The sequence below is a fragment of the Ranitomeya variabilis genome, chromosome 1 (assembly GCF_051348905.1).
Source record: "Ranitomeya variabilis isolate aRanVar5 chromosome 1, aRanVar5.hap1, whole genome shotgun sequence".
Classification (NCBI taxonomy): domain Eukaryota; kingdom Metazoa; phylum Chordata; class Amphibia; order Anura; family Dendrobatidae; genus Ranitomeya; species Ranitomeya variabilis.
Genome location: NC_135232.1, coordinates 299,632,704 through 299,657,517, shown reverse-complemented (window position 1 = coordinate 299,657,517; position 24,814 = coordinate 299,632,704). Strand labels below are relative to the sequence as shown.

The 24,814-nt window shown below is 45.6% G+C and overlaps 1 protein-coding gene across 3 annotated transcripts in view; it reads left to right on the top strand.

Annotated features, from left to right (window-relative positions):
* The window catches only part of ANKRD13A (ankyrin repeat domain 13A), an 81,497-nt gene that overhangs the window by 43,538 nt on the left and 13,145 nt on the right, over positions 1-24,814 (top strand). For all 3 annotated transcript variants that reach the window (XM_077295574.1, XM_077295585.1, XM_077295592.1), the window contains 5 exons: positions 3,897-4,040; positions 8,277-8,466; positions 10,397-10,463; positions 10,564-10,645; positions 13,394-13,455. In XM_077295574.1, coding sequence (XP_077151689.1) covers positions 3,897-4,040; positions 8,277-8,466; positions 10,397-10,463; positions 10,564-10,645; positions 13,394-13,455 — 545 coding nt within the window. The remainder of the gene's footprint in view (positions 1-3,896; positions 4,041-8,276; positions 8,467-10,396; positions 10,464-10,563; positions 10,646-13,393; positions 13,456-24,814) is intronic.

Sequence of the window (24,814 nt, the reverse complement as noted above, 5' to 3'; positions counted from 1 at the left end):
TCTGTACTGACTCCATGTGACTGCAGACTTGTGAATCCTCCCAGCGCACACTGCTCGCTTTGAGGATAGTTCGCTTCGGGAACAGCGGTCATGTGACCGCAAGTGTGCGATACGCAAACCTCTGGCCAGAACCTGACTAGGCTGTTTTCGGCCTCTTGTAATATACTAGTATTGAGCATGCCAAAACAGTCCAGTCAGGCTCTGGCCAGGAGTTTGCATAATGCATACTTAGGATCACGTGACCCTCTGTTCCTGGAGCTGTGACTGGAGAATCCTCACAGCGAGCAGGGCATGTACTGAGATTCAGTCTGCAGTCACAGTTGTTAACCCCTTCACCCCCGGAGCTTTTTTTCGTTTTTCGCTTCCCTTCTTCACAGAGCCATAACTTTATTTTTCCGCCAATATGGCCATGTGAGGGCTTATTTTTTGCGGGATGAGTTGTACTTTTGAACGACACCATTGGTTTTACCATGTCTTGTAACAGAAAGCGGGAAAAAAATTGCAAGTGCAGTGAAGTTGCAAAAAAAAGTGCAATCCCACACTTGTTTTTTGTTTAGGCTTTTTTGCTAGGTTCACTAAATGCTAAAACTGACCTGCCATTATGATTCTCCAGGTCATTTCGAGTTCATAGACACCAAACATGTCTAGGTTCTCTTTTATCTAAGTGGTAAAAACAATTCCAAAGTTTGCTAAAAAAAAAAAAAAAATTGCGCAATTTTCCAATAACGGTAGCGTCTCCAATTATCATGATCTGGGGTTGGGTGAGGGCTTATTTTTTGCGTGCCGAGCTGACGTTTTTAATTATACCATTTTGGTGCAGATATGTTCTTTTGATCACCTATTATTGCATTTTAATGCAATGTTGCTGCGACAAAAAAAAACGTAATTTGGGGGTTTGATTTTTTTTTTTCTCGCTACGTAATTTAGCGATCAGGTTAAATCGTTGTTTTTATTGATAGATCGGGCGATTCTGAACCCGGCGATACCAAATGTGTAGGTTTGATTTTTTTTTTTTTTTATTATTATTTTATTTTGATTGGGGTGAAAGGGGGTGATTTGAACTTTTATATATTTTTAATTTTTTTAAAAAGCTGGGTTCTGCCAGCTGACGTACTATTCCGTCAGCTGGCAGAAAGGGGTTAAAGGGAACGTGTCACCCCCAAAATGGAAGTTGAGCTAAGCCCACCGGCATCAGGGGCTTATCTGCAGCATTCTGGAATGCTGTAGATAAGCCCCCCGATGGATCCTGAAAGATGAGAAAAAGAGGTTATATTATACTCACCTGAGGGGGCAGTCCAATCCGATGGGTGTCGCGGTCCGGTCCGGGGCCTCCCATCTTCATAGGATGACGTCCTCTTCTTGTCTTCGCTGCGGCTCCGGCGCAGGCGTACTTTGTCTGCCCTGTTGAGGGCAAAGCAAAGTACTGCAGTGCGCAGGTGCCGGGCCTCTGACCTTTTCCGGCGCCTGCGCACTGCAGTAGTACGCCTGCGCTGGAGCCGCAGCGTGAATACAAGAAGAGGACATAATCGTAAGTAGATGGGAGACTCCGGACCGCAACGCCCATCGGACCGCAGCGGGACCACCCCTGGATGACTATTATCTAACCTCTTTTTCTCATCTTTCAGGATACATCGGGGGCTTATCTACAGCATTGCAGAATGCTGTAGATAAGCCCCTGTTGCCGGTGGGCTTAGCTCATCTTCGATTTTGGGGGTGACTGGTTCCCTTTAAGGAAAAATGTCCTCAATTGTAGACAGTTTTAAGAAATATCAAGGTCGGCCCAGGACTATGCCCAAGTTTTTTTCTGTTTTTGTTTTTTTTTTTAATTTTGGCCCTCTGTGTATTTGAGTTTGATATACCTGTATTAGAGTATTATTGGTGGCGTAACCTGACACAAACTTTGCTGACATCCCGTCTTATCTTGCGTGAGATGGAATTGAGCCTTTTTGTTTTTGTTTGTTTGGTTTTTTTCATAGTGGTGAGTTCAAGAAGCAGAATAAAGGGGTGGAAGAAGTGTCTCTTCTCTGATAAGACGTACTACAAAGTTTCTCATGTTCCCTTGAATTATTTATTTGTTGAATGTACAGTTTCCACTTTAAGGGGATTGACCACGATCTAGACAACCCTCTTTTTAAATACCGTAAAATAAAAATTACCTTTCCACTCCCCTTCACGCTGGCGCAGTTTTAGTGATAGCGGCGCCAGGTCTCCAGGTGTGTGCATGACATTAAAGAGGTATTCCCATCTCCAATATCCTATCCCAATATGTATTATGTAGAATTAATAATAGCAAATGCCTCCAATTAGAAATGTAGTATAGTTCTCATAAGTCGCTATGGTTGCAATCACTATCGGTAAACTAGTTGTCACTATGTGAGTGGTCGTAGCCTTGGATACCGAAGCTACTGCAATAGCCCACATTTATGTGGAAAGGTAGGATCCTGCTGTAATTAAAACCGCCAGAGTCTGAGGGGTGGAGTGCTCAGAGAGCCGATGTGCTTCAGTACTCGCATGACATAATGTTATGCAATCTCCGGTAGACAAGACGCCGACAACACTGGATCTGCGCTGGCACGGGAGGTGTGGATAAGGTATTTTTAGTTTACTTGGGAGACTACAGGATTTGAGTATTAAGAATGGCATGGACCAATTGGTGGATAATCCATTTATGTTCAAAATTCAGTGCTGATCATTATATAATATAATGATTTGTAACCCTTTAAGGGTCAAAGCTACAAGTCTCCTGAATCGCATTACATAGTTAAGGGTAGATGAACATTTTTTTTTTCCTCCCATTAATACTATGGGGAGTACTTCTCTACACAACGATAACTTTATGATCAAGACTCGAGATGAGCTGAAACGTTAAATATTAGTCACATCTTCATATCTGGTCTTTGATTGTAAACTATATTTGGCAAAACAAATCACAGAGAAATCTTTCTCTTGGAGGAATGGATTCTCTTTACGAGCGCGTTAGTCTCAATTGATTGGGTGCTGAGCATTTAAATTCTGTAATGTTTATTCCGTAATAATCCGTTCTCATTGTTGTAATGGTGTGTAAGTGCATAAAACCACTCGCTGATCGCCGACCTCTCCGTTTTCCAGCACTGCTCCAGTCTTACATGACCACCCTGCAGCCGGCTCATACAGAGTCTTCTGGAGCGGTAGCTGCTTTCCCAGTATAAGGGCTCATTCAGACATCAGTGATTTTTCTCGTATGAAAAAAATCTGTCCTCTCTTCATCAGTGTTTATCAGAATTTAGTTATTCAGGTTTTGCTATCAGAAGTTCATCAGTTTTTCTTGCATGTAAAAAAATTAGGTTTCTCAAGCTTCTTCTGTCAAACAGTCTATGAAAAAAGGACAGCACATGGATGGCATGATGCTGTACAATTTCTTTCACCCCATAGGCTTGCATTTGGCAAGTTTGATCCAAGAATTGATGAAAGTCTGATGCTTAAAACAAGGCTTCTTAGACTTAGATTGAGAAAGTGACTTCTGATCCACAGACAAAACCTTATGTGAGCTGTCTAGCCTGTTTTCAGATCACATGGGCCAGACGAGGACCAGAGCAGTGCTGGAAACCATGGAAGACTGCGTTCTGTAAGTATTTTAATACACTTCGAGAGCATTACATAGATAATTATTCGAGCGGATTATGGAATGAAGATCTTGATGAGATTTCTTCTCGAATATATTCACACGCAATAAAGAAACCAAAATTTTATCTTCTCTGGCTGTGGAAGGATAGCCAGAAACTATTGACATCAGCTGGATATCTAGCTTTGCAAGTGCTGAAAATCGCTCTTCATTTGTAGCAAATTTGCCCCCAAAGGAAAATTGTTTTGTGCTTGAGGGGGAAAAAATGTTAACGTATTTGTCCACTATCTTGCAGTTCCATTGTTGTCCAGGGTCTGTCCCAGCGATATTTGTCGGATATGGAAAAGTGGGGCCAAACTTCGTGTTGATGCTACTCTGTTGGGTTTTGAGAACATGAGCTGGATCCGAGGAAAGCATAGCTTTATATTTAAAGAGGAAGGTGAGATCTGATCTTCATTATGACCCTGTCTACCAGGTTCTAAAAAGATTTGTCAGTTGTGGTATTTATCTTTATATTTTCCTCTTCTCTATTTTAGACCGGGTACAAATCTGCATAGTGCATTCACTTTTCACTTCTGTTGACCAAAAACATGAAAAATTAAGCATCTATAAGGCAACAATTGATTTTATTTTTTAAATCTCGGTTGCCTTTAGTTTTGTTTGGCTACACCAAGTTTCTGTTTTTTTTGAGTAAGCTGTATAATTTATTTTGTTTGCATCCATTTTTTCATTATCTTCCATCACAAAAACAGGATTAGTTGAAAAATTCAAGATGTGAACATAGCTTAAAGAGGCACGATCACCTCCTGGAAATGTTATGATGTTAAAGGAGACAATATATGTACAAAATCTTGCTCCAATATACTGTACTGGTGTAAAGTTTAGACACACCTGTTAATTCAGCTCTTTGATTTGTTCTTCTTTTGGATTGTCCACATCGTGGTTTTGTTGTCTTGAGTATGAATTTACAAAGGAACAGTCGATTTCTCAAAGTACCCACTCCCCACTTTACTAGGATGATCGCTTTACACACCCTTGGCATCCTTCATCAAGTAGTCACCTGGAATGGCTTTCCAAAAGTCTTAGAGGAGTTCCCAGAGATGCTGAGCACTTGGTGGTTTCTTTGCCTTCAATCCGTTGTCCAACTCATCCCAAACTATTGCAATTGGGTTGAGGTCAGCTGATTGTCATGTCATCTGACCTAAAACTCCAACCCTCTCCTTGATCACATAGCTCTTGCGTAGCCTGGAGGTGTATTTTGGATCATTGTATTATTGCAATAGAAACAGTGGTCCCATTAAGTACAAACCAGGTGGGTTGGCATGTCATTGTAGAATGCTGTGGCAACACCAACAATAAAGAAAGGCAAGCCAAAAATAATAAAAAGAAATCGCTTTATTCAAGTATGAAAAGTCAAATACCATAAGTATTAATATTAAGACAACACAAGTGAGGCTAAAAGCGTGGACACCTGGAAAGTGTAATGAAAAATAACCTGCCTGCTATAACAACATGTAAATGGATAACCTGGATATCTTAATGCTTATAGTCAATTAGTGAAAACTCCTAAACATACACATGCATAAGTTAAATGGGAAGTATGTGGTGGAGGATCGACCAAAGCAAATTCACCACCCATATAAAACATATATATGTACAGACGTTATATAGTAAGTACAGCTATATTAGAACACTCCAAATATAGAGATATAGATGAAGCATAAGTAATATCAAATATCCAAGAGATACCTATCAGGAGGCAGAGGCAGGGAACCATGGATCCAATGCACATTTCACATGGAAATGTCTTGTCTAGGAGTCCTGTGGCAGCCATGCTGGGTAAGCGTGCATTTTGAAAAAAATATCAAGTGTCTCCAGCAAAGCATCTCTACACAGTCAGCCCTCACCCTCCATGCTTCATGGTGGGCACATGTAGAAACTATCTATGTGTTACTTGGCCCACATAAATCTTATTGTTTGTAGTCCTCCGTAGTGGCTTTTTTTTTAAACAACTTGACCATTATGGCCTCCTTGCAGTCTCCTCTGGACAGTTGATTTTGATGTCTGTGGATCATTGAGGGCTGTTTATCTGTTGTTCTATCAATTTGCTGTTTTTTTAAGCTGGTAACTGATGAATGCATCCTCTGCAGCTGAGGTAATTCTTTCCTGAGCCAGTCCTCATAAAAAAAGCCAGTTTCATTATAATGACTGCTGTTCCTGACTGCACTTGAATGTCCTCATAGTGAATTGTCCTCATAGTTCTAGCAACTTACCAAATTGACTGACCATGCCTACTTGGTTGAGTGGTTCTTACCATATTCTGGCTTCAAACTTTTGTGAAATATGGCTTGGCACTGTTTGGAACAGTGCACTAAAAATGCCTATGATAAGGAAAAAAAAAAATCCTGGTGGTTTCAAACGCTTTTTTGAAGGTCGGCGATTCCACAAATGAACTCTTGATGAGGTGTGCTTGTTAATTGAAAGCCATTCCAGGTGACTGCCTGATGTAGCTGCGTTAGATGATACCAAGGGTTTATAAAGCGGTCATCAAGAGTAAAAGGGGGTATTTTGAGGAATCTAAATTTTTAACACACATTTTGGTTTGTTTCACACTTTTTGTTTTCTTGACGCCTTGTTTTCATGTGTTACTTTGTGATTTTGCTGCTTCAGTCTGAGTCCACACTGGGCACATTCCAAGAAAAACCATTAAATAAACAAATGTGACCAAACTTTTGACCAATGCTATATGTAGTATTGCTCTGTGAATAGAAAAAAAAGTTTGTGTCTTGTAGTCTGCAGGCAACTTTCTATGTGATTGAGAGGTGTTGTCGTATAACATCCTACCCGATCACTGAAAGAACTGTTCAGCTACCCAAGTGCACAGCCTGACATGGGTCTACTAGGGCAGGGCAGGAGAAGCTCAACAGGACCTGCATAGATCTTTCCCACGCTGTAGGTCCTGAAAAGACATGCAAAGAAACATGGCAGCAGGATAGGAGATCAAAGCTCCTATTAGCTGAAGGATGCCTTCAGAAGTGTGTGTGTGTGTGTGTGTGTGTGTGTGTGTGTGTGTCTGCAGAACTGTGCCCAGGATTTGCAGTACAGAGCTGTGAAATCAGAAGTAAATCTTCTTGTTTCCTAAGCATAATGAATTTTTATCTAGCCTCAGTCTTCCATGCAGTCAGTCAGCAAGAGGAAGATGTCTTCTTGTGTCACAGCCCTGTTGCAGCATCCGATAGAGGTATGAATGTTTTATACTGCTCCTCCGACAGTTGAGACATTTCTCAGGATCTGTTTCTTCAGATTGCAACCTGTCCTGACTTTATCATATTCTTCTTGTTTACCACTCCCCAGAAAACAAGAAAAAGGAACATTAGAATAACCTTTTAAATAAGCATATTTTAGGCTAGATATCAGTTTGGCAATTGTCTTTCTCTTAAACAATTTTAATGTTTTGTTTTCTACAGCCCTCATGTTGCACTTTCCATTGCTAGCTAGCTTTTCCTTCTACAGCCTCCATGTTGCACTTACCATTGCTCGCTGCAGAATGAATTATCTAGGGAATAAGTCCGTGAAGTAGTTCTGATGGAGACTCCTGGAAAAGGGACTTTCGGCACATCCATCCATAGGTTAAAAATCCTTTAATATAAATCCATTAAAACTAACAAATCCTTGCAGAGATTAAAAGACTAACGTGTTTTTTTGGCTCGAAAATCTCCCTGAATAATAGTAATCATGGATGTGCCGAAATTCCCTTTTCCAGTAGTATGCAGCACCATTGAGATCTGGCACTCACCGGCTCCACACGGTCACCTGGGAAGCGTGGTGAGCGCCATACTATTACTTTGTTCTGATGGGGTGTTTGTAACTTTATTTTTTTTCTTTGAGCCCCTCTTTTATCACTCAACAGGAGAGCTGAGTTTTAATGTCATAATTTGGCCAAGAGAAGCTCAGAAAGAGACAGATAAGTGTTTCAAATTCTCCAGTCAGTACGGCTGGCTGACTCCTTCTTAGTTAACTCTTTTCAGACAGCAATAAGTAATGCAATGTAAACTGCAAATGTTTACTTAACTTTGATTAATTTTTTTTTTAGCCCAAATTACATTCATTTAAAGGTGTTACATGGGACTTTTTTGTTTTGTTTTCTTCATTGGTCTCAAGAACTTACAGGCAGGTAACTAACTTGCTAACAATATGCCTGTTGTGCATGGCTCAGTTCCCCGCCGACTCTGCGGCTTCCTGTCAGGTCGATAGAGCAACTGCTTCTTTTCCGCTCTGCTCTGCCAACTGTGGATGTCACACTGATTAACTGCCAGCACCCTGCTGCACATAACATGCACTTCAACAGAGCAGCTCTGCTAAGGTGAAGTGGCTGAATCGCCAGCAGTAGCGGTCTATGATCACTGAGCCAGTGTCAGAAAGTTTACTACCTGCTTGTCGCTAATTTGCCCCATGATAACCCCTTTAAATGACTGATAGTGTCTATAGCCTCTACAATCTCACCACTTAGTGCCATTTATTGATAAGTTCCTTTTGTAATATAAGCCTTCACAAAAAGCTTTTGAGGTCTGATTTACTCACAGAAGGATATGGCTTCTTTTCATGTTGAGAGCTTTTTAAATCTAATTTCCCAGTTAATGCTGTGAAGAAACAAACAGACTTCCAATGTCCACAGATAACTGGGCAGAGCTGATGGAGATCAACCACGATGACAGGACCGTCACAAAGGAACGCTTTGACATCTCGCAGGAAATCGAGGGCATTACTTTGGATTCGATGCAGCCAGCAGAGAGGGAAGTCAGCAAGAGGCTCACCTCTCCGGTTATTAACACCTCCTTGGACACCACTTCAATTGCATTTGAAAGGTAGTCCAATGTACGGCGGCATGCATCTCTTCACGGAGTCTGGACAGTATTACTCACCCAGTTTAGTTATCGCTTCCATGATGCTTTTGGCACATTCCAGGCTCAGAAATATTATCACTTGGGGAGTTAAAATATTTGATTCTTCCTATTGATGCAAACACCTTGTGGCCGGGTGCTGTTAGGATTAAAATTCTGTCGGTCAGATTCCTCAAGACTGGTGTAGCCCACACTCGCGCCACGCCATTCTTGATGGAGTACAGGAGGCTCCAAATTTAAAGGTACATGCCAGTTAATGATTTTAGCGCCTCTGCTGAGTGGCTTTTGCCACGCCTGAAATGATACTCCAGTCAATGACTGGAGTACCATTTCTGGCCTACAAAACGGCACTTCTGATAAATTTGACAAATGTAACGACTTTTCAGCATTTTTATGCCACTTTTCTGGAATAAAAGCTTTGATGACTCCGATGTATTTTTCATAGTTCTTGACATACTCAAGTGTGCAAGGAATGTACCTTATTTTTTGGACTATAAGATGCACTGGACCATAAGACGCACCTAGGTTTTAGAGGGAAAATTAGAAAAAAAATTGAAGTAAAAAAAAAAAATATATGGTCAATTCTGTACTTAATATACCCTATCCTGGTATGCATGCCCCCTCATCCCTAACCTGGAATGCATAGTCCCCCTCGTACAGATCTTGGCGGGCATGGCCACCTCGTACCCATCTTGGCGGACATGACCCCCTCGTGCCCATCTTGGCAACCATGGCCCACTCATAAAAAAAAAAAAATGTAAAAAAAAAAGTATTTACCTTCCTGCACTCACTGGCAGCTTTCAGTTCCGAGGCCAGCAGCTGCTTTATGCTTGTAAGCAGCGCATGGCAGTGACGTCATGTGCTGCTTACAAGCCAAGGACAGCAGCAGTCTCCTGCCTCTGACCCGCTGCTCCACCGCTGCCGCTCCCCCATTTCCCCTCCACAGCCAGTGCAGGTACATCCAAACTATAATACACATCCCCCCATTTTCCTCCACATTTTTGGAGGAAAAAAGTATGTCTTATAGTCTGAAAAATACGGTATTTACTTTTAAAAATGCTGAATTCATTCATGAAAAAGGTAGGCACTACCTAACGTGTCTTCCATCCATCCGTCTACACCTAAAGGCTGTAATTATTTTTTTCGTTTTCAGAGCATGCATTATCATTAGGGGGTAGTCAGGGATACCCTTTTTGGTCGTATAGCTTACATATGTGAGCATTTATTAGTTTAGCAGACCTGACTGCATGTGAATTAGGAGGTCAGCTATTTGTGTGAAATGACTGTCGTGTAATACTACATTTCCTCTGTATGGCCTAGCAAACCTTACCCTGCCAATATGAGCTGTTCACTGGAAGCTTCTGCTATTACATTTTAGAAGTACAGACATTTATGACCACTTTTCAATGGGCCTGTGACTCCCATTTTGTGTTTTTACTTTGACTTTTTTCATAATGGAACCATTTAACAAACAAAGATTAATATGACAGATATTTGAGAACCATAAGGGTACATTCCCACGTTCAGTATACACTGCAGGTTGGATGCTTCTTACCTCCGCAGCGTCCAGAAATCCCATGTCCTCTATGCGTGCACCGACGCCCGCTGCTTCCCTGCGGAGATTGACATGCGGCGCGTCTTTACAGACCACAGCATGTCTACTTATCTTGCGGAGACGCGAGTCTCCGCAAGATAAATCTCATCCATACAGTGTATTGGACACCCGCGTTCAAAAGCCGGCAGCGCTTTGGACGCAGCGGACATGTGCTGTGTCCAACGCGCTGCCAGTTACTGACTGTGCATACCTACTCTAAGTAAGAAACCTATATTCTACATCTCAAATAAAACCTTTCTTACCAGAATTATTGCTAATTTTGTAATTCTCCCTTTTCAGAACAAAGTCTGGGTTCTGGGGCTGGAGAACAGACAAAGCGGAATCGGTAAATGGTTATGAAGCAAAGGTAATGATTGTGTGAATTGCCATCCATATATAATGCTATGGTTATAATCGCATTCTCTTTCCTTGTTCTACTGGTTGTGTAATAATTCTCTTTTCATTAGGTTTACTCTGCCAATAATGTAAATGTTGTTACAAAAACACGGACAGAACATTTAACAGAAGAAGAAAAGTCTCGATATAAAGGTAGCAGAATAATTTTTCAAATGATAGACAATATATGGCATAATTCCAGCAGTTGAAATAGAATGGAAAAAAAATATATATATATACAGTATAAGCCGAGAATTTCAGCCCACTTTTTTAGGCTGAAATTACCCCTCTCGGCTTATACTCGAGTCATTCCCAGGGGTCGGCAGGGGAGGGGGAGCGGCAGCTGTGTAATCATACTCACCTGCTCCTGGCGTGGTCCCTGCAGGTCCCTGCTTCTCCGGGCTCTGACAACTTCTTCCTGTAGTGAGCAATCACATGGTACCGCTCATTACAATAATGAATATGGACCCAACTCCACTCCCATAGGGGTGGAGCCGCATATTCATTACTGTAATGAGCGGTACCATGTGACCGCTCAATACAGGAAGAAGCTGTCAGCGCCCGGAGAACCAGGGACCGCGCCAGGAGCAGGTGAGTATAACGGGGGCACATTCACCTGTCCCACGTTCCACCGTCGGCGCCGCTCCGTCTTCCGCGTCCTCTGCAGTGACGCTCAGGTCAGAGGACGCGATTAGTGTGCGCGCCGCCCTCTGCCTGAACAGTCAGTGCAGAGGACGCGGAAGACACAGCGGCGCTCAGCGGTGGAACGGGAAAGGTGAGTATAGCAAGTGCCCGGGACCTGAGCGACGAGAGGGGAGTATGTGATTTTTTTTTTTTTTTTAATTGATTTTTTTTATCGCAGCAACAGCATATGGGGCAAATATCTCTATTGAGCATCTTATGTGGCCATGTGCAGCATTATATGGGGGCAAATATCTCTATGGAGCATCTTATGGGGCCATGTGCAGCGTTATATGGGGCAAATATGTCTATGGAGCATCTTATGGGGCCATAATCAGCATTTATGCAGCATTGTATGGGGCAAATGTCTCTATGGAGCATCTTATGGGGTCATAATCAACATTTGTGCAGCACTATATGGGGCAAATATGTCTATGGAGCATCTTATGGGGCCATAATCAACATTTGTGCAGAATTGTATGGGGCAAATGTCTCTATGGAGCATCTTATGGGGTCATAATCAACATTTGTGCAGCATTATATGGGGCGTATTTTGTATGGAGCATCTTATGGGGCCATCATAAACTGTATGGAGCATTATATGGGGCTCCTGATTCAATATGGATATTCAAAAACACTTAACCTACTGATGTCTCAATTAATTTTACTTTTATCGGTACCTATTTTTATTTTTGACATTTACCGGTAGCTGCTGCATTTTTCACCCTAGGCTTATACTTGAGTCATTAAGTTTTCCCATTTTTTTGTGGCAAAATTAGGGGTCTCGGATTATACTCGGGTCGGCTTATACTCGAGTATATACGGTATATAATTATTTTTTAAAAAAAACCAGGATCCAGATAATTATGGCTGAATGTTATTTTTAAATCTAGATCCCCTGATCGATCTGACGTACTGGTACATCAAAAATCAACTCTGTCAGGAGCTGATCCTGCAATTCTCCCCCCCCCCATCCCTGCAGATGATAGCTGGGTTTATTCAGCTATTATCTGCCTTTAACAGTGCAAAGACCTCCCCGTGGCTGTTAACGTGTTAAATGCCTTTGTAATAGCGCCATTTACAGCATGTGGCCAAGGTGCATGATGTTCTTACCGGTTCCCCCACAACGCATTTGTCGGGTGCTGATGGGTTGACATAACAGCCCTGTGGTCTACTAAAGTCCCTGTTCCTGGCATGACAGTACTCATATGAAAGCCAGACCATGGCTGGTATTCATAGGTGACCGTGATTTTTGGTATACAGAAGCCCTGTGGTATTGCTGTATATCCACAGGCGATCAGATGATTGCAGGTGCAAGTCCCTAAAAAGGACTACAAAATACTCTGAAAAGTTACAAAGATGAATGAGTTTAAATCTAAGCTCCAGTATTACATTTTATTCGGGCACCGCAAGTGAAAAAAAAAATGCAAGAGGCGGCATTCAAAGCATCGTATCTACCCCAAAATGGTATCGATAAAAGCGTCGGCTCAGAGCGCATAAAAAGAAGCGCCATCAACCTAAACATTTAAAACGTGCTTTTCAAAAACCGTTTTTTTACTGAAATTTTTTATTTTCACAAGTGTGGGGAAACTTTTTTTTTTTTATATCATTTTGACTTGGTATTACGGTAATTATACTGACTTGGGGAATTGTATTGCCAGGTAATTTTTACCATATAGTAATGTTGTAAAAACAAGACAATTGTGGAATTACACTTTTTCTGCTTTCCAGTAAATAACATGATAAAATGGATGTCATTCAAAAGTACACCACCTCATCCAAATATCAAGCCCTCAAATGGCTATGTTGAAAATTTTTAAAAAATGTTACGTCTATTGGAAGATGGGGAGGAAAAACAGAAAATTGCCTTGTCAGGAAGGTTTTAAAGGGGTTGATCAGGACTACAAAATTGATGACCAGATCGGTGGGGTTTGACCCCCAACAAACTAGCCAGTCAGTTTATAGAAGGGACCATAGCACTTCAGTACTGATTGATTCCCCCTCTCATTAAATGGGACTGAGCTGCCATATTCGTTAATGTGTAGGGAATGTGTACTTGTACACAGCAGGAATTTCCGGAAAGAAGCAGTACGGCAGCATGAAAAGTGGGTGCATTTCTTACTACACCCAGTGCTGTGTGTGTATATGTACGTATTTTGTGCCTGTATAATGTATATTGGACATAATGTGTGTTTTTTGTTTTTCCTTTTGATCCTTTAGGTGACAGAAACTTTTTGGAGTCTTTATTGGGGACTGTAGAACACCAGTTTGGAGCACAAGGGGTGAGTGTTCGTGTTCTTTATATATTTTCCTGGCTTTTAACTATACAATGATGCTTTTGCCTTGTGTAATATATTATATCTGTAGACTCGCCACCTCTTGAGCAAATTTTTTTGTATCACAAAGAAGAATTTCAAGGCACAGGGGTAATCAAATCTAAATTTTTTTTGTTTTGTATACAAACTACTGAATTTTGTGTTTCATTTAACCCCTTAGTGACAGCCAATTTGGTACTTAATGACCAGGCCAATTTTTACAATTCTGACCACTGTCTCTTTATGAGGTTATAACTCTGGAACGCTTCAACGGATCCTGCTGATTCTGAGACTGTTTTTTCGTGACATATTGTACTTCATGTTAGTGGTAACATTTCTTCGATATTACTTGCGATTATTTATGAAAAAAATGGAAGTATGGCAAAAAAATTTAAAATTTAGCAATTTTCAAACTTTGGATTTTTATGCCCTTAAATCAGAGAGATATGTCACAAAAAATAGTTAATAAATAACATTTCCCACATGTCTACTTTACATCAGCACAATTTTGGAACCAAAATTTTTTTTTTGTTAGGGAGTTATAAGGGTTAAAAGTTGACCAGCAATTTCTCATTTTTACAACACCCATTTTTTTTTTAGGGACCACATCACATTTGAATTCATTTTGAGGGGTCAATATGATAGAAAATAACCAAGTGTGACACCATTCTAAAAACTGCACCCCTCAAGCTGCTCAAAACCACATTCAAGAAGTTTATTAACCCTTTACGTGCTTCACAGGAACTGAAACAATGTGGAAGGCAAAAATGAACATTTAACTTTTTTTTGCAAACATTTTGCTTCAGAACCATTTTTTTTTATTTTCACAAGTGTAAAAACAGAAATTTAACCGTAAATGTTGTTGTGCAATTTCTCCTGAATACGCCGATACCCCATATGTGGGGGTAAACCACTGTTTGGGCGCACCGCAGAGCTTGGAAGAGAAGGAGCGCCGTTTGACTTTTTCAATGCAGAATTGGCTGGAATTGAGATCGGATGCCATGTCACGTTTAGAGAGCCCCTGATGTGCCTGAACAGTGGAAACCCCCCACAAGTGACCCCATTTTGGAAACTAGACCCCTTAAGGAACTTAACTAGATGTGTGATGAGCACTTTGAGCCCCCAAGTGCTTCGCAGAAGTTTATAAAGTAGAGCCGTGAAAATAAAAAATCGCATTTGTTTACACAAAAATGATCTTTTCACCCACAAATTCTTATTTTCACAAGGGTAACAGGAGAAATTGCACAACAACTTTTGTGGTCTAATTTCTCCTGAGTATGTTGATACCCCATATGTGGGGGTAAACCACTGTTTGGGCGCACCGCAGAGCTTGGAAGAGAAGGAGTGCCGTTTTACTTTTTCAATGTAGAATTGGCTGGAATTGAGATTGGACGCCATGTCGCATTTGGAGAGCCCCTGATGTGCTTAAACAGTAGAAGCCCCCCACAATTGACCCCATTTTGGAAACTAGACCACTTAAGGAACTTATCTAGATGTGCGGTGAGCACTTTAAACCCCCAAGTTCTTCACAGAAATTTATAAAATAGAGCCGTGAAAATAAAAAATCCTTTTTTTTTTTTCCTCAAAAATGATTTTACTCTGTCGCCTCATTGGGGGACACAGGACCATGGGTGTTATGCTGCTGTCCACTAGGAGGCGACACTATGCATAATCTGAAAAAGATTAACTGTGGCTCCTCCTGTGCAGTATACACCCCTGGACGGCATCAGCCTTCTCCAGTTTTTGCTTAGTGTCGCAAAGGAGGCACACCTAAAGATTTTTACTCCGTTTTACTCCGTTTCCCGTTTTTCCGACGGGATTACAGATGAAGAAAAGAGGGTCTCCTGTGAGACTCCCGGCATGGCTCCTTCCTCGGCCCCCTATTATGGGGTGCCCAGTTGAAGTTGAGATGGCTATTCCCCATGCTGCTCCTTCCCCAGCCCCTCGGGTGCTGGTTCGAAGTCGAGACCCCCCCCCTCCTTCCCCAATTCCTTTCGGTTTCTGGATTGAGGTCGAGGCGAGGATAAAGGCCCCTGAAGGTGACAAAGCACCCTCCCTATCCCCCGCTGGGGGTATTAGGTTGAGACACCTCAGGTAGGGCCTGTACAGGCAGCATCCTACAGCTCCCAGCAATGGGCCAGCACACTGTGCCTGCATCCAGGGACCCCAGCCCAGCTGCGGGCTCCTGTTGGGGCCGGGGGGAGTGCAGGCAGGCATGGCACATACAGACACAGGGCTCCCTGCGCCCCTGTCTCTGCGGCAGCACCAGCTCTATACTGCCTCAAGGGGACCCCTCACAGGGCCCCCCTCTCGCTTACAGCCCCACCGCCATCCTGCCTTTAAATCCGGAGGGGTCCGGTTCAGATCCGACCCCTCCTGGACTTTCGCGCCGGCCTGGAGCCCTCCTGGGCCTCAGGCATCTAATTTAGGCCCCGGCTTCGGCCTAGCTGAAGCAGCAGCCTCCTCTCCGCCCCCCGGCCCGCCCCCCGGATGACAAATATGACACTCTACAGTGTCATACAGGGGGCGGATCGAGACAGAAAGGGCGGGTTTTTTTACAGCCTTGCCGCCTTTTTCCAGCTCTCCGCCCCCTTCTCCTCCTCTCTTCTCTGTCTCTGCAGCCATTTTCGGCTGCAGATTAACCCTGCATCTCCCGGTCTGCAGGACCAGGACCAGGACCAGGCAGCCAGTCTCCGGGGGGCACAGGACTGTGGATCTTCGGCGCTGGACCTCGGGGCACACTGGTGGGGTAAGATCACAGCTGGGTTCCTTTACTCAGCTGTGAATCCATATTGCCTATAAGGCTCCCCTGTAGGTTCTCTACCCCTGTAAGGTCCATCTGCTGGCAGCACCTCTGCACTTTGTGCATTATGCAGGACTCAAGGTCCAAGAGAACCAGGCAGAACTGCTATTATGCATTCTGCACAGCCTGCGGGACCGCTCTCCTCAATAGTAGCATGTACCCGCATTGTCAGCACTGTATACAAACTAATGTGTCACAGCCTCAAGAAGCCCCTGCCAATGCCTCGGTGTCTAATGCCACGCCGGAATGGGCTACTCAGATGTCGCAATCTATGACGCAGTCTATAGATAACCTAACTTCCACATTGCTTCAGGCTCTGCAGGGTCATGCCCCGGCTATGACCGTTACCCAGCAAAGGGAGAACTTGCCTCAGGGACAAGATGACCCTGGCACATCCACGTCTAGACGCAAGCGGATCCATAGATCAAGTCCATCTGCGTCATCCCATAGCACACGGTCATCCCCCTCTAGGGAGAGACACTGTAGCTCCAGGTCGTTTAGACCGTCCCATTCCAGGGACAGACAATGCAGATCTCCGCAATCCCCAAACAGAGAGGGCCTCCTCCCCAGCCCACCCAGCAGGGGACGCCTCAGTGATACACAGGATTCGGAAGGCATCTGCGACTCTGACTCGGACAGAGAAACGGAGGGGTCCCTGATCCCAATCCCTCCTAGCAATACAGCGCTAGTTGAAGACATAATATCGTCCATCCATAGGGCGCTGGTCATTTATGATCCGCCACCAGAGGCCCCAGAACATAAGATTTCCTTTGAAGGACCTCTGAAGCCGCCTAAGGTTTTATCTAACCACCCAGAGTTTAAGGCGATCCTCAAAAAAAAAAAAAAAAACAGCTCTCACAGCCTGAGGAAAAATTCGCTAATCGCAAACATCTGGAGTCGAGGTACCCCTTCCCACAGAAGGACACCAAGGAATGGACAGATCCACCTGAAGTGGATCCCCCAGTCTCCAGGCTAGCAGTGCAGATCCTCCTTTCACTGCCAGATAGCTCAACCCTCAGGGACGCAGCAGACCGGCAGGTAGAACGCATGGCTCGTTCAATTTTCGAGGCAGCAAGGGCATCCATGGCTCCTGCGTTCGCCTCAGCTTGGGCTGCCAAGGCCATCCTGGCCTGGGCAAAGAATTTACAAGCCTTCCAAGCATCCGCTCCTGAACTGTTGGACCAAGCGGTTCAAATTGCAGTTGTAGCGGATTACATGCTCCATGCAGCTCTGGTTTCAGCAAGGGGAGTCGCGGGGATAGCATCAAACGCCATCACGATTCGGCGTATCCTCTGGCTGCGGGTATGGAAAGCTGAAGCAGCCTCAAAGGAGTCCCTCACGCACCCCCCCCCCTACCTCAGTGGGAGACTTTTCGGTGAACAGTTGGACACTGATATCCAACGCCACAGGGGGTAAGAGTACTTCTCTTCCCCAACTGAAACCTAAACGCACTTACAAGAAGCGTAACCAACCTCGATTCCGATCCTTTCGGAATTCCTCCGGCTGATCCATCTCACGTCCAGTACAAAATCGTAACTGTTCCCCACGCAGGGACAACTCATGATCGACGCAAAGGTCGGACAAGACTGGCAGTCAAAAGCAGGCCAGTCTAAGCCCAGAGGAGGAAAATCCCAGACTTTCTCCTCCTCATGACGTACGGACTCCGGAAAACAACCACACCGGTAGGTGGCCGACTTTTGCAAAACCGCCAGCCAAGGCTCGAGTCTACCACCAAGCGGTCTCCTCGCTTTGTCAATCAGGAGTCATAGTACCGGTACCCACGACCGACTGCTTCCGAGGGTTCTACTCCAATCTGTTCGTAGTTCCCAAGAAAGGAGGCAGCGGACGGCCCATACTACACCTAAAACAGCTACAACAAATATGTACGGGTCCGTCACTTCCGCATGGAGTCCCTTCGGTCCATCACTGCGTCCATGGAGAAGGGAGAATATCTCGCCTCCATAGACATACAAGACGCACACCTGCATATACCTATTGCACCTGCCCATCAGAGGTTTTTTTCTCAGGTTCGCAATAGGACAGGACACTACCAATTCGTGGCTCTCCCCTTTGGACTCGCCACGGCTCCCAGAGTGTCACCAAGGTCATGGCAGCAACCATGGACGTCCTGCATTCCAGAGGCATAGTAGTCGTTCCATACCTGGACGATCTACTCATCAAGGCTCCCACCTTCAAGGTTTGCGAGCTCAGCGTCTCAATCACAACCGATACTCTCAGTCGCATGGGCTGGTTAATCAACCTACAAAGTCATCACCAACTCTGAGTCAGTCCCTGACCTTCCTGGGGAATGTTATTCAACACTTCCAGGGGTCTAGTGCCCCTTCCCAAGGACAAGGCACTGGCCCTCCGACTAGCAGATGAAGAAAAGAGAGTCTCTTGTGAGACTCTCGGCATGGCTCCTTCCTCGGCCCCCTATTATGGGTGCCCAGTTGAAGTTGAGATGGCTATTCCCCATGCTGCTCCTTCCCCAGTCCCTCGGGTGCTGGTTCGAAGTCGAGACTCCCAGCCCCCCCCCCCCCCTTCCCCAATTCTTTTTGGTTTCCGGGTTGAGGTCGAGGCGAGGATAAAGGCCCCTGAAGGTGACAATAGCACCTTCCCTATCCCCCTCTGGGGGTATTAGGTTGAGACACCTCAGGTAGGGCCTGTACAGGCAGCATCCTACACCTCCAAGCAATGGGCCAGCACACTGCGCCTGCATCTAGGGACCCCAGCCCAGCTGTGGGCTCCTGTTGGGCAAGTGGTCCTCAGCGGAAGCGTCCATGCCCATCAACATCCTGGAAATTCGTGCCATCCTTCTGGCATTGAGGGCTTTCCATCACTTACTGGCAGCCTCTTACATCAGGATACAGTCGGACAATGCCACGACTGCGGCATATGTGACTCATCAAGGGGGGACCCGCAGTACTCAAGCGATGCGGGAAGTGTCCCATATCCTCCGCTGGGCGAAGGACACAGGGTCGGTCCTTTCGGAGGTCCACGTTCGGGTGTGGACAACTGGGAAGCAGACTTCCTCAGCCGACAAGGAATAGACTCGGGACAGTGGTCTCTCCATCCCGAAATTTTTCAACAGATCTGTCTCCGCTGGGGGACCCCGGATGTGGACCTAATGGCATCCCATTTCAATGCCAAGGTCTCCAACTTCATTGCCAGAACACACGATCCGCGGTCGCTCGGAGCAGACGCTCTGGTTCAGGACTGGACTCAGTTCCAGCTTCTGTATATTTTTCCACCTCTCCCCCTGATATCCAGAGGGTGAGGAAGATCAAACAAGAGGGAGTTTCAACCATCCTCATTGCACCGGACTGGCCCAGACGCACATGGTACCCCGACATCGTACAACTCACAGCAGACGCCCCCTGGCGTCTCCCCGACCGCCACGATCTTCTATCACAAGGGCCGTTCTACCACCAGAACTCAAGGGCTCTCAACTTGATGGCGTGGCCCTTGAGACCTGGGTTCTAACCCAGGCAGGGCTCTCGACAGAGGTCATTGCAACCATGATCAGAGCACGGAAATCAGCCTCTGCCAAGATTTATTACCGTACCTGGAAAGTTTTTTCTTTACCTGGTGCGAATCTCGTGGCCAGGTTCCACTCCCTTATTCCATACCCAAAGTTCTTGGTTTTTCTCCAAGCGGGTCTGGAGGCCAGTCTGTCATTGGGCTCGCCTAAAAGCCAGGTGTCAGCCCTCTCAGTGCCTTTCCAAAAGCGCATTGCTACCAAGCCGCAAGTAAGGTTTTTTCCTTCAGGGGGTTTCCCGATTGGTTCCCCCCTACAGACGACCACTAGAAACGTGGGACCTCAACCTGGTCCTGACAGCATTGCAGGAACCACCCTTCGAACCCCTTAAGGAGGTCCCGCTCCGCCTTCTTTCCCAGAAGGTGGTTTCTTTCCTGGTGGCACTCACCTCGCTACGCAAGGTGTCTGAACCGACAGCACTCTCATGCAGATGGCCTTTCCTGGTTTTTTCACCAGGCCAAGGTAGTTCTTCGTACGGTCTCAGACTTCCACCTCCAGGAGGAAATTTCACTTCCCTCCCTTTGTCCGGTTCCGGTTCATAGAGTGGAGAAGGCTCTGCATACGCTTGACCTTGTCAGGCCTTTGCGTATATACGCGTCTAGGACTGCGTCCTTCCGGAGGTCTGATTCTCCTTTCCTCCTTCCGGAAGGCGGCCACAAGGGTAGGCCGGCTTCCAAAAGCTACTCTTGCCAGGTGGATCAAATCCACCATACAAGAGGCGTACCGCCTTAAGAATCCTACCTCTTCCAGCCGGTATTACGGCACACTCTATACGGGCGGTAGGGGCCTCCTGGGCCATTCGGCACCAGGCTTCGGCACAACAAGTGTGTAAGGCGGCCACTTGGACTAGCTTACACACATTTACTAAACACTACAGGGTTCATACCCAGTCCTCAGCGAGCCTGGGTAGATGTGTCCTGCAGGCGGCGGTGCCCTAAGTGTACGGGCCTGTCTGCACAATATTCGTCCATTGCTTCCCACCCAGGGACTGCTTTAGGACGTCCCATGGTCCTGTGTCCCCAATGAGGCGACAGAGTAAAGGAGATTTTTGTGTACTCACCGTAAAATCTCTTTCTCTTAGCCTCTAATTGGGGGACACAGCTCCCACCCTGTTGCCCTTTCCGGGCTGTTGTAACTGTTGAGTTCTCATATTGTTTCTTGAGCTCGTACATAGTTGCCTTCTTAAAGTCATAATTATGTTATTCATGTTACGTTCCTCCTACTGCTTTGGCACAAAACTGGAGAAGGCTGATGCCGTCCAGGGGTGTATACTGCACAGGAGGAGCCACAGTAAATCTTTTTCAGATTATGCATAGTGTCGCCTCCTAGTGGACAGCAGCATAACACCCATGGTCCTGTGTCCCCCAATTAGAGGCTAAGAGAAAGAGATTTTACGGTGAGTACACAAAAATCTCCTTTTTAGCCTGCAATTTTTTATTTTCTCAAGGGTAACAGGAGAAATTGGACCCCAAAATTTATTGTGCAATTTATGCTGAGTAGGCTGATACCCCATATGTTGGGGTAAACCACTGTTTGGGCGCACGGCAGAGCTCGGAAGGGAAGGAGCGCCGTTTTGGAATGCAGACTTTGATAGAATGGTCTGCGGGCGTTATGTTGCATTTGCAGAGCCCCTGATGTGCCTAAACAGTAGAAACCCCCCACAAGTGACCCCATTTTGGAAACTAGACCCCCCAGGGAACTTATCTAGATGTGTGGTGAGAACTTTGAATGCCCAAGTGCTTCACAGAAGTTTATAATGCAGAGTCGTGAAAATAAAAAAAGTTTTTTTCCACAAAAAAGATTTGAGCCCCCAAATTTTTATTTTGACAAGGGTAACAAGAGAAATTGGACCCCAAAAGTTGTTGTCCAATTTGTGCTGAGTACACTGATACCCCATGTGTGGTAGGGACCACTGTTTGAGCGCATGGCAGAGCTCGGAAGGGAAGGAACCCCATTTTGGAATGCGGACTTTGATAGAATGGTCTGCGGGCATTATGTTGCGTTTGCAGAGACCCTGATGTACCTAAACAGTAGAAACCCCCCACAAGTGACCCCATTTTGGAAACTAGAGCCCCCACGGAACTTATCTAGATGTGTGGTGGGAACTTTGAATGCCCAAGTGCTTCACAGACGTTTATAATGCAGAGTTGTGAAAATAATTTTTTTTTTTTTTTTCCACAAAAAAGATTTTTTAGCCCCCAAGTTTTTATTTTCACAAGGGTAACAGGAGAAATTGGACCCCAAAAGTTGTTGTCCAATTTATCCCGAGTACGCTGATGCCCCATATGTGGGGGTAAACCACTGTTTGGGTGCACGGCAGAGCTCGGAAGGGAGGGAGCACCATTTGACTTTTTGAGCGCAAAATTGGCTGTGGCGTTTAGAGACCCCCTGATGTACCTAAACAGTGGAAACCCCCCAAATCTAACTCCAACCCTAACCCCAACACACCCCTAAGGCTTCTTTCACACTTCAGTTGTTTGGCGTCAGTCAGCTCCGACATAGTGACGGATCCGTCACAATTGTTGAGAAAACTGTATTAACGGATCCGTTTTTTTGACGGATCCGTTACTTGGGGGTTGTCTGGGAAAAGTATCTACTTTTTGGAGCATGCGCAATTGAAAAAGCGGATTGGGGCGACGGATCCGCCGAAATGACGGTAACAACGGATCCGTCGCCCATAGGCGGCCATTCTATGCAATGACGAACGCGATGGATCCGTCGCGAACCGCCATTTCGGCGCACACAAAAAACGTTACAATGGCCGTCAATGTCTAGATGACGTCCGCCAAATCTCGACAGATCCGTCACATGACGGATGGAACGGACGACCATCCGCCACAATCCGTCGCTAATGCATGTCTATGGGAAAATAGCGGAACCGCCAAAAAAATGGCGCATCCGCTATTTGATGAAAATGGCGGTTTCAGACTGACGCCAAAAGACTGAATTGTGAAAGAGGCCTGACCCTAATGCCAACCCGATCCATAATCCTAATCACAACCCTAAGGATAATCGCAACCCTAACCTCAAAACAACCATAACCCTAATCAGAACCCTAAATCCAACACACCCCTAATCCTAATCTCAAACCTAACCCTAATCCCAATACACCCCTAATCCCAAACCTAACCGTAATCCCAAACGTAACCCTAATGCCAACCCTAATCCCAACCCTAACCCTAACTTTAGCCGCAACCCTAGTCCTAACTTTAGCCCCAACCCTAACCCTAAATTTAGCCCCAACCCTAACCCTAAATTTAGCTCCAACCCTAACCCTAAGTTTAGCCCCAGCCCTAACCCTAGCCCTAACCCTAATTTTAGCCCCAACTCTTTTCTCCTGCCGGCCGGCAGATGGCAGCAGAGAGCGGGCGCACTGCGCATGAGCCCGCCATTTTCTTTCTATAGGAAGAAGCCGGCCGGCAGGAGAAGACACAGGAGGACCCAGGGACACTGGTAAGTATGATAGGGTCCCCGAATCCCCCTATTTCTCTGTCCTCTGATGTGCGATCACATCAGAGGACAGAGAATTACACATCACTTTTTTTTTTTTTGCGGTCGCCGGTAAACAGTTAATTACCGGCGATCGCAAAACAGGGGTCGGTAAAAACCGACCCCGATCATGTTCTTTGGGGTCTCGGCTACCCCCAGCAGCCGAGACCCCAAAGATCTCCCAGGTGCCGGCCGGCGGGCGCACTGCGCATGCGCCCGCCATTTTTAAGATGGCGGCGCCCATGGGGAGCCACGAGGAGCACCGGGGGAGACAGGTGAGTATCGGGGGCGACCGGGGACCCCATTTCTCTGTCCTCCGATGTGCGATCACATCGGAGGACAGAGAAATTAAATGGGAAGTCGTGTTTTTTGGGGGTTTTTTTGCGATCGCCGGTAAACGGTTAATTACCGGCGATTGCAACTCGGGGGTCGGTAAAAAACCCCCGAATCATGTTCCCTGGGGTCTCGGCTACCCCCCAGTAACCGAGACCCCAGAGAAAATCCGACTCTGGGGGGCGCTATTCACTTTTTCCACAGCGCCGTTAATTAACGGCGCTGTGATTTAAGTACCCTTAGCGGCCGCCGTTAAAAGGCGTATCGGCGGTCATTAAGGGGTTAAAAAAAAAAGACTCCTCATATTATCTTTTTCCCCAATGACTCCAATCTTTATTTACATCCGGCCGGCATGTGAGTGCTGCAGCCAAACTGTGCATACTGCGCTCATCACTGCTCGGTCATGTAATGCGTCATCTGGCAGCCACTGATTGGCTGCTGCATTCACATGCCGGCCAGATGTAAATGAAGACTGGAGTCATCGCTGGAGGGTCTGCATTAGATCATTGGGTTGGAGGGGGTAAAAATGTTATGATTTGGATATCCTCTTGTAAAGCAGTCTTGGCTGGACAGCATCCTCTGTTTTTTGATTTCCCATCTCCAGTTGGGTATTTTTATTTCTCGATGGTGCAGTTTCAAGTAGCAGGACCATATATTGTACATGGCATGTGGTCCTAAATAGATTAAAGTCTTGTTCTGCTTACGTCGCAATCCGTCGATTTTTGAAAATGCAGGATCCTGCATTTTCCCATAGACTTGTATTGCCGACAGATCACGATGTATGGCCACACGTCGCGTTCGTCGTGCACTGGATGCGTCTGGTTTTGATGGCCCGTCGTCACAGAAAAATGTTCAAGGGAACATTTTTCTGTACGTCTCATCCAGTGTTTCAGACTGCGCATGCCCAGCAGGAAATATCGCTCTCACGATTTTTCCTGATCGGCAACGCAGACGGAAGTGTGAAAGCAAACACTTCCGTCGGTACGTCGGTCCGACGCTTCGTGACAGCCCCGTACCAACGGAAGTGTGATAGAAGCCTTAGCGATCTGATAGATTGCTCAGTGCACATAGGCTGACATGGTTCTTGGCAACACGGGACCGGTTAACACGATTAGCCACCGAGAGCAATGATATTTTTGGCTTTACAATAGAGGAGCCTGTCC